The sequence below is a fragment of the Mchenga conophoros genome, linkage group LG20 (genome assembly GCF_057382185.1).
Source record: "Mchenga conophoros isolate Kocher_MC1m ecotype Shallow Benthic linkage group LG20, M_conophoros_male_GT1.1, whole genome shotgun sequence".
In the NCBI taxonomy this organism is placed as follows: domain Eukaryota; kingdom Metazoa; phylum Chordata; class Actinopteri; order Cichliformes; family Cichlidae; genus Mchenga; species Mchenga conophoros.
The window spans coordinates 10593256-10603602 of NC_140545.1; the positions used below are offsets into that span (position 1 = coordinate 10593256).

The 10347-nt window shown below is 43.6% G+C and overlaps 1 protein-coding gene across 1 annotated transcript; it reads left to right on the top strand.

Annotated features, from left to right (window-relative positions):
* Positions 1–300: 300 nt before the first annotated feature.
* On the top strand, positions 301–10033 carry mmp23ba (matrix metallopeptidase 23ba). Its single transcript, XM_085258514.1, has 8 exons — positions 301–689; positions 3796–3932; positions 4638–4777; positions 5203–5370; positions 5465–5629; positions 6479–6589; positions 8937–9063; positions 9178–10033. Exons 1-8 carry the CDS (start codon positions 546–548, stop codon positions 9350–9352), a joined length of 1167 nt encoding a protein of 388 aa, XP_085114640.1. The 5' UTR covers positions 301–545; the 3' UTR covers positions 9353–10033.
* The last annotated feature ends 314 nt before the right edge of the window (positions 10034–10347 follow it).

Genomic DNA, 10347 nt, shown 5'->3' on the forward strand with positions numbered 1-10347 from the left:
ACACTTAAAACTGTCTCTTATAGAGTAATTTAAACAAAACAGCCGACTAAATAAAGCCCCGATTTTATTCTGACCTAAAAATATCTGCCACGCTGTAAGGAGGAGAAGAATAAACTCAGCAGCGTTACATAAACGTGCAAAAACTAATCTTGCCCAAAAAATAAAAAATCAGCCTTTGACTCCGCTTTGGCTGCATCTCCGGCGGTTGCAACAAGTGGTTTGACGGACGTTTGGTTTTCATTAGGTCGTCTCGACACTGACCCCCTGCCCCGTCTACAGTAACGTGAAACCAGCCCGCTGGCAGGCGCTCTGTGCGGAAGAGAGGCGAGCAGAGCTGATGCAGTCTGCACTGCTTTCACAACCCGGTCGGTCCGCGGGGCTGGACTGCGCTGCCTGCTGCGCACAGCGACCACAAGCTCCCCAAGTAGTGACCCACCAGCAGCGATGCGTGCTATGGCCACGCAGTAGCATTCACTGGAATAGATGGTGAAGCAGTCTTTTGCAGAAGGGATTCTTCTTGTTTTTGTCTCCCCTGGAGGTGCGCTATGGCAGCCATGGTGAGCTGTCAGAGTGGCAGAAGTTTACGAAACGGCGACTGGGGCTTCGCACCTCTGCTGGCTGCTGTGCTGCTCAGCTTTCTGCTTGCAGGGATGCAGCAGACCACAGCGTTTCCCACCTGGAGATTAGAGGTATGCTGTGACCACTTTTTCCTTGCAGCTGCAGAGTCCGGCACATAGTTGTGCTTATGAAGTTATTAAGATGCTGGTTACCTTTTGAAGTCACATAACGCCAAACTCCATTCAGAATTCTGCCCCATTTGCAAAACTGTTTATGTAACAGGAGACTACATACGGGGGTAGAAAAGTAAGGCTTATTGAAAGTTCATGGTGAAAGTGGCAGTAATGGTGAACCCAGCAATGAAACGCTGTTTTATATTGAGAGTAAGAGGTAAGGTAAAAGCAACGCACCATATATTTACCACAAATCCACAAAGGTTATTATCGGCTTTATTATTAGTTGTGCTGGCGGTGCCCACTTGACAATCAGCAAAACAGAGCAGCGGGTATCAGGAAAATACCAGATCATTTAGGAACGATGCACATCATTTTCTTTCACTGTTACATTATGCAAGAATCCGTGCAATTTCAAGCCATTCGTCTGGATCTTCAAAGATATTTTTAGCTGGAAATCCTCACATGAAATCAGTGAGTGATGGTAATAGGCATCAGATTCAATTATGTGAAGTTAGATGAATGCTGCTATTAGGTTATGTCTATGGAATGGGTCTCTGTGCAGTAATATCTTCAGCGAATTGGATAAATGTGTTTCTCCACACATTTCACTCAGTGCCACCCACCCGCTGTGACATAGAGCCTGAGGGATCGCTTTATGTCACTGCCTTTGCCACACGCTCTCATTATGTGTCAGTCAAGAAGCCCGCTGGTGGGGATTACACAACTTCATGAAGTTAAGTAACAGAACAACCAAAGAGCATTTCTCATTGATTTATACTGAAATGAATCGGCAATTATCCACTGTAACATACTTATTATTTCTATATTACTAAACGAGATTAACAATATTTGTTTTGACAATGTTCAGCCTCACTCTGTTTCATTTTAACATGAATATGTGCGTGTTGACAAAAAGTGCGACAGACAGTCTGTGTTTTGATTTGTGTACAGAAAATCGCTTTTGTTGACTAGAACCCTCAAAGTCTCTGAGGTTCAGATGAAAATCATAATCCCTTGTTTAGAAATTTCTGGAAACGAGGTTAAACTCTTCCAGACTCCCCAAACGATCCATGTGGGATTTGTCCTCAGATGTTTCGCCCTCTGTCAGCTCTCACCGCCGGCTCTGAGGTTTAGTCTAGAGGACTAGTGGGTTTGCGGTTCATCTTTATTTGTGGCAAACATGCCAGATGAGCTTTGTGGTGAATATAACAAGACGTGACACATTAAGAAACGCGCTGGCTTTAACACCTCATAAGTCACTGAACGCATGACTCCAGCATGTCAGCTGAGGTCGGGAAAAGCAACTTTTGTATAAAACAGTGACCTATGCCTTTAATCTGGTAGTGAAATGTTATATTTAACACCAAACCACGAGAGATCGTGAAGTTTAATAACGGTGTGGGACAGTCTGGCCACCCAAAGTACTATTTTGGAAAGGAAATGAAGGAAGTACTGCATCTGTTTGTCTTGACTGGGTGAAGCAGGAACAGGAACTGGAGGACTGGGCGTAGATTCCAAAATGAAGGGAGAGACTTTGATATTTTCTCTCCATCTTCAGTGTTTTTCCTCAGCAAGAAACTTATATTTATAAAAGAAAATTATATTTGTACTGGGTTTTAGTGTCAGAGATATTATATAAAAAAAGAGGCATGGTACTCAAAGAATCCTGGAGTTGTGGTTTTACAGTAGAATCCAGCTTTATATCCAAGTGACTTCTGAAGTAGGACCATACCCCTGTAAAAGTAAGGTTTTTCTCTGATTGGCTGCCCCTCACAAACAGATGATGCAAACAGCCAATGGTTTGGGGCTTCGGTGGTTACAATCAGAGCAGAGTGCCTGATATGACCATATTAAAGATATCCACGCTTAATGACATCATAGAGAGGCAAGAGAAGGAAAAATTGTCTGAAACTGAATGGCTCACGGGGACAACTTGTGCATAATCTGACCTTTTTATTTGAACCTTTAGCCATTTTTAATCAGCGCATCCACGATTTAACAGAGGTTGTGTCATTTCTTGCCTGAAAAAATCTAAATGTATCAGTATTTATGCATGTTCTGAATGCTCGTGAAAAAGAATCCCAATACTCTTAAGAATTTGTGGTGTCTTGCTCTCTGTTTTTCACTCAGACGATGATTGCAGTCACATGGAGACACTGGTTAGTTTCACACCCAAAGAGACTTGGCGAGCATGACCCATAGCCTCGTGTTGGCTGCATGTTAGACCCTGAAAGGACATTTCTAATCTTGTTGTCAGACCACAGAAGAAACACTTAGTCTGAAGCATACTGAAAACTTTCACTTTGCTCCGCTCTCTACTATAAAATCTTGTTCATCCCCTTGCATTTCACCTGACACACGGTATTCCTGCTCATCAGTCAGGCTCTTGTAAAGAGCCAGGTATAACAGACCAAGTGGTACTTTTCAACAAAGTCAGGTTTAAGCCTATATTCACCCAGCGCCTTCAAAAGCGTGTGCTGTGCACGTGTCTCCCAATGACTGCCAGTTGTGTACCCTCAGCAGTTTCTCTTTTTAAATGTCTGCCTCCTTAAAACCCCATTAAAGCCATCAGGCAGTGCGAGAAACATTCCTGTTGTCAAGCACAGGAATGGGCTCCTCAACTGAGAAATCGCAGCCTCTCTTCTAGTGCTGAAAAGCGGATTTATTGCTCAAACCCATTTCCATAGAAAGTTATAGATTTATTGCGAGGTGTGATCACTATTATGGAATATCTCTGCAACTCAACATCAGCCGCAGAATATTTATGAAAGCATTAAAACTCAAAGCACCCATAGGCAGCATTTCAGTGTTATAACAGAGTCCAGACTCCAGCTGTCATCCCCCCGAAGAGATATCAGACTCAACATACTGGTGAAAAGTATCAAACTTAATGCAACTTTTTTCTTACTTCTTTCCTGAGATGGAAAGTTGAAAATATAATATTCACTAATGTGACCAGTTGAATCTCATTGAATTCTTAGGAAAGCCAAATGAGTCTTTAGGATTCAGTTACTCCTGTCACAGTGTGAGGTCATTCATTCAAAGTTTCTCTTTGTCCAAGGAAGAAGCTCACACCACTGTGCTGCTCATCGGGATCCGCAAAGAGGCCCGGTCACAAGTACTTCACCTCTCCAGGAACAAGCGCTACACCCTCACCCCGGAGAAGCTCAAATGGGACAAGTTCAAGCTCACATACAAGTATTTATTTACAGCCTGCGATGCACAAAAGCAATACAAATTAGGCAAAGGGAGAGCGAATGTTTGTGCTAAAAGAAACCGAGATGAGAGACCGAGGCTCCAGATTTCAGACAATCGTGCACTATAACTACTGTTGATGTGGGTCAGCTGCTACATTTTCTAATCTTAAGTCACTGTTTGCACTGAACCTTGTCCACCAAAAGTTTGTCGAAGCACCAAAAAGTGGTCTGAATTATCATCTGACTGTGAACACTGTAAAATAGTGAGCACATAGGGGATTCTGAAAGTCACGCCACAGTTGCTTGGCTTCCAAAGAGTTGGATTGAGCTGTGTTAACTGTCAGGAGAAGATCCAGTAACTTTATTCATCCTGGAGCTGTAAAATGATCCGCTAACGGGAAGATTAGATTGAGCTAGAGGAGCTCCAAAAACCGTTGGTTGGTGGTAGACAAACTTTTTTTTTTTAAACAGCTTAATTTAAGTAATTTTCGCACTAGTAAAATGGATGGTATCAACAATTTATTAAGTTACTGTCTAACTGTGATATTAGAAACTATCTGGTCTCACTAAAACAGAGCGGTGCTGAGGAATGTGGGAATTCTTTTGTGTCTGAACAGTAGCTATTGTGTTTTGGCAGATTCCTCAGCTGTAGAGGAATGTGTTGAGGGACAACTATTAACCACACCGTGCTGTTGTTTCCGAGCAGGTTGCTCTCCTTCCCTACAAACTTGATGAACGCCAGCGATACACGTCGGGGAATCGCCAAGGCTTTTGGCATGTGGAGCGACGTCTCGCCGTTCACCTTCAGAGAGGTGCCGGCCGACCAAGAGGCGGACATCAAGATCGGTGGGTGCATCTCTCCCTCAAAAGATGTTGCTTGGTTAGTTCTGAGTGCCAGACTTTTCTGTTTCTCCCTGCTGTTGTCGCCGCAATTTCTTTGCCTCATTAAATCGCAGCACTGCAATGACATTACCAAGCTTATATTCAACACATATTCATAATTCTTAATGAAAAAAAATGTCTAACAACTTCCAGACATATCAGCTCATGGCAAAAGTCCCCAAATTCTGCTTTATCTGCCCCCTTTGGGTGCAAACTCGAGAGTCCTGCATAAATTCTCAGAGTGAGTGAGAGGAATGGTCGTCATCCTCTGAGTTTGTCATTTGTGATCCATCATCTCCCCACTCCAGTCTCCACGGAGCAGGAATAATGGAGGGAGGGCTTCCCTCCTTGGCTCTGAGCTATTTCTCTCCGTTTCTCTGTTTTGGCAGGCTTCTATCCAGTCAACCACACAGACTGTTGGCAGTCCCACTTGCACCATTGTTTCGATGGCATCACAGGAGAACTGGCTCACGCGTTCTTCCCGCCAACAGGAGAGATCCACTTTGACGACCACGAATATTGGATTCTGGGAAACATGCGCTTCAGCTGGAAGAAAGGCACGCATCTTTATTGTGTTTGCTGAAACTTTTAATATTTCATGCGTGAAGTAATGAATGCAGCAGACACCGAGCTGAGCTGTCTCTGTTGCAGGGGTTTGGCTGACGGATCTCGTCCACGTGGCGGCTCACGAAATCGGTCACGTCCTGGGACTCATGCACTCCATGGATCCCAAAGCTTTGATGCACCTGAATGCAACTCTGACAGGGCGCAAGCTCATCACACAGGATGAGGTGTGGGGTTTGCACCGGCTCTACGGTTTGTTCACAGTCCTTATGTTTTCTCTCACACAAACATTAAAGGTCTTCTTTTTGTACTTTCATAACACATCTGAGGATTTGGGGGGACGTATGTGGTCTAGATGACACATTGAAAGGCACCCCAAAGCCTCTTGATTGAATGAATGAGGCCCATAAAGAGCTGGGATCAAGACACATGATGAGGCTGATGACACATATGGCAGCATCAGGATTGAAAATGAGCTTTGAGTGTCGACTGGTATTTCACAAGGGCAGAAAACTGACGGTGCATCTGGGAAGCCTCTCAACAGCCTGACAGAAGAACCTGCAGGAGAATTCATTCCCTCGGGCAGTTTGACAGGTTCAAGAATTCCTTAACGTTGTTGTTAAACATGGCTGAGGGAAAACAAGATTGATGCTGCCGCTGTCAGATGAGATGACGAATTGGGTCTAGACTCCAACTGGCCTTCAAACTGCATATGTCCTGTAAAGGACGCTGTCCAACATCCCACCGGGATGATTTAAGGCATTGCCCGGATCGGACGCTTTCTCAGAATGTAGTCTGATGCTGGTATTAGAAGCATCTAGATATTCCTGTAAAGGAGTATTGCTGCGCGCTTCTGATCAAAACCAATCATAATGTAGAGCACAATGTTTGCGTTTGATGACTGAAAGCGAAACATTAATGAATACTGTAAAAAATACTCACGAGTGGTCTTTAGCGTGTGTCATAGTGAGTCATTTTCACTGGCACAAAAAGCAGATTGTGTGTTCGTGTTTGGAGGGTTGGAGGTGTTCCAATTCTTTTGCCTGACTAAGAGCTGCCATCTGACCCTCCTCCTCACTTCATCTCTCCCCCCTCCTCCAGGATGTTTGGATCGTCTATTTATCTGTCCGGCCTGGGCTCGGAAAGGCTACTGCGAGAGCAAGCGCAGACTGATGCAGAAGCACTGCCCCTCCAGCTGTGATTTCTGTTACGGTAAGAAGCAGCAGTGGCAACGGCAGCAGGAGTCCAGGGGGAAGGAAAAAAAAAGAAGACAGAGAAAGTTTTCTCTCAATTGAGCAGCATAAGGAGCTGCTGTGAACCGTTTGCCAATGGAGCAACGGGAGCCAACAGGTCCAGCCATGCAGAGCTGCGCTGGAGGTTTTCAAGGGTCTGATTTGTAGGGAGATTACACTTGGCGCTGGGAGAGTCTGTGTTTTATTTCTGGAGAGTGGCAGCGTTTCAGAACGCTCACACAGCAGGGCCGCTACCTGTCGATTGCTCTCTCAGTGAGGGCTGCTTTACACAAGTGTCACTCATCAGACAACTGCCTCTGTAGGTTTATTGTGGGATGCTGTGGTGCAGAGATCTCCTTTTTTTTGCACAACAAGAAGTGGCTCAGTTTTAACTATCACAGCCCCACAGACTGTGGCTTTCTGAGATTTTTTTGTCAGCAACAGGGGGACAGTGTGGAGAGAGGCAAGAGGATACGATTCCTGGCTCACAGTAATCTGTTCCTCATTGCTGATTGGGAGACGTTGTACGGCTGTGGAAAATTCCTGAGTGACTCCAAACCGCTGGAATTTCAGACTGTGGCTTGAGGGTTAGAGACACACAAGGTCAATTTGGATTTTTGCAGCATTAACGAGAGCGACTGTTTTTTAGGCAGACTCTGAGTTGATCACGAGGCGGCCTGTTGCGCTTGTCACCAGATGGGAGAGATTACACTGATAACACAGGCACACCGCCAGCAGGTTAGCAGCATGGATGCCTGACGTGATAATGCTGCTATCAATGATTTTGACAGTAATCAGCATTTTGGCGAGGCGTTTGTGAAAGCATGGGCGTTTCTGGGATTTAAAAACAAACAAAACATGGGGAACGCACGGGGGCTCAAATCAAGAAATTTATATATTTGGTGAAAAATAAATAAACAGAGTGAAGAAACCTGGCGTAGAAAACACTGATAAAAATCTCTCATGTGCAGCCCGACGCCCAGATAGACTATTATATCAAAAGTCTGTGTAGTGCCCACACAGAATATCTTTCAAGTACTAAAGGAAAATGACTCATCAGGCAGGAACATGCATTCATTCATCTGTGTTTCTCTTTAATGTTGCTGCTAGAGAGGATATTATTTACTTATGTACTCTCGGGTAGTTTTACCTACAGTAATTCTACATTAATACAGCGTTTCAGCAGATTAAAACAATAACTAATAAGTAACTAAACCTTAAAAAATATGGAGTACAAATGACACTATGTGCATCCAAAATATAGTGGAAAGCAGAAAGCAGGATAACTAAATTTCTTAATTTTCTAACTTTTTTAAAAAAGTTTTCTTGATGAATGGTTCGCCAGGCTTTCTGAAGATTTTTCACAGCTTCTCTTTGGACATTGGCTGCTTTTTCACTCGTTTGTTTGTTTGTTAAGTCTCATAAGACTGACCTATCAATCATTCAATCATAAAAAAGATGCTTAACTCAAGGGATGAATCAGTGTTGTGTCTACACATAACAGACAATCTTAGAATTACTGCCAGTATGTAAAAAAAAAAAGCATCATCTTTTCCATTTCTTTAGTCAAATCTATGAAAAATACCAAAGATAACACAATTTGACAGGCATGGAATCGTATTTTTGCACCAACAAGATGATTCCCAAAGAGCTATTAGACAAAAACTTGGCATATCTCGGACCTCGACATTATTGAAGCAGTGTGGGATTATCTTGACAAAAGGCAGCCAAAATCCAAAGAAGAGCTTTGAATGCCCTTTAAGAACCCTGGAGAACTATTCCTGATGACTACTTAAAGAAATGACAAGAGAGTTCAGGCTGTGTGGAAGAATAAAGGTGGTCATAACAATAATGACTTTCAAGCTCACTAGAATTGCACACAAACTCTGTTTTTGCCGTATATACAGTATTTCCATGTATGATTGCATAATTTCAATAAACTGTTGCACCTAGTTCACATTTTCCTTTCAGGCACTGCTGTGTGAGGAAAGGCTGTGACAGCTGGAGACAGTGAAAGAAACTGAGGTTTATGGTTATCACAAATCTTTTAGTTCCTTTTTGATCACGGGTGGGAAACATTTATTTCATACAGCCACACTGACTACGTTAGATAAAGTCAGCCAAGAGCCACACACCGGCTATATGAATGGAAACACAGCTACAAACGTTGTATTATCGTTTAAATTAGCCCACATCTTGCAAGTTGTCACACTGCACATGTGTATCTTAAGATAATCATTTTATGGTTAAGAACACCAAGTTATGACCTTTGCATTTCCTGTTGTGGTGCACCAGCTCACCAGTGTTTTCTTTTCTATCCTCTTCAGAATTCCCTTTCCCCACCGTAGCTCCCACCCCGGCTCCCCCAAGGACCAAACACAAGCTGGTGGTCGAGGGCAAGAAACTGACATTTCGTTGCGGGAAGAAAATAGCATCAAAGAAAGGCAAAGTACAGTGAGTGTCTCTCTCTCTCTCTCCCTCCAATATGTTATCAGTTTACCTGGTTACAGTGATGCTACAGTATTGCAGTTGCTGAGCGCCGTCTCTAACGTGCGAATCCTGTTTCAGCTGGTACAAGGACGGGGAGCTGCTGGAGTTCTCTCACCCAAACTACATCTCACTGAAAGACGACCACATTACTATAGTGGCCAACGCCATCAATGAAGGCACGTACACCTGCATCGTTAAGAAGAAGAACAAAATTCTCACTAACTACTCGTGGAGGGTACGCGTGCGCTTCTGAAGCAGAACAGCCCAGCTCCTCTGCACACTGAACAGGACATATTCACAGATGGTCACCAGGAGACCTCACTCACTAGGGCACATACTAGTATTTTTTGTTTTGTTTTTTAAACGTTCTTCCTGTATCCACGTAAAATTGTTGACCGTCTTTGTGTAAATGCGTTTACATCTGTGCAAAGAATAAATGCTCTGTGACAGATATTTTTTACATTTTTTTGTGGAAAACACTACCTGACTGTAAAAAGCTGTTTGTGGCAGATGCTGTGGTTTGCATTTTATTTGGTGATGAAAGTTCTGTGCAGCTCTCATCAGCTGTTCGGGACGATGACGTCAGTCTGGATTCATCAAGCCTGGACTTCTTCAAAGCTCTTTCAGCTAAGGCAGCTGAAGGAGTCCAAGGCCACCCACGGGATTCCTCTGAAAAATAGGGACTAATTAGTTGCACAGAAACCCAGAAGATATTAGTACTGTTGGGAGAACTCACCATAGCCTTCTACAAAATGTCCCAAATGTCTTTTTTTTTTTTTTAATGGACCTGAAAAACTTACAGAAGCCCTTGCTTTAGATGCATAGCATTCAAATAATTTACACACTGCCCCAAGTAAGCTACTAAAGCCAGAATAAACAATGTTGTCTACAGCCTTTGGAACCATTTGGACCTTAAACCGCATATGGAACACCTCAGACGTCTAGCTTACTTTACTAGTCGCACGCTGAGGCCAATAGTCTGCCTCCAGGGACTGAGCAGTCAGTTCCACTCGCAGCTCTCTGTCCAAGCTTATTCAACACATCAGGTGTAATAATCTGCAGAAAGGCCTACGGTGGGTCCAGGGGATAGATAAAATTGATTAATGAATATTTCCATTTAGTGCTGGCTCTGCGAGCCCCAGGACAGGAGGGGCCTTTTTTCAGTACCTGTTCCAGTCCTGCAGGGACCCGAGCTGCACTGTTTATTTTTCTTTGGCTCGAAATCAAAGAATTTATTGGTTTCATTCT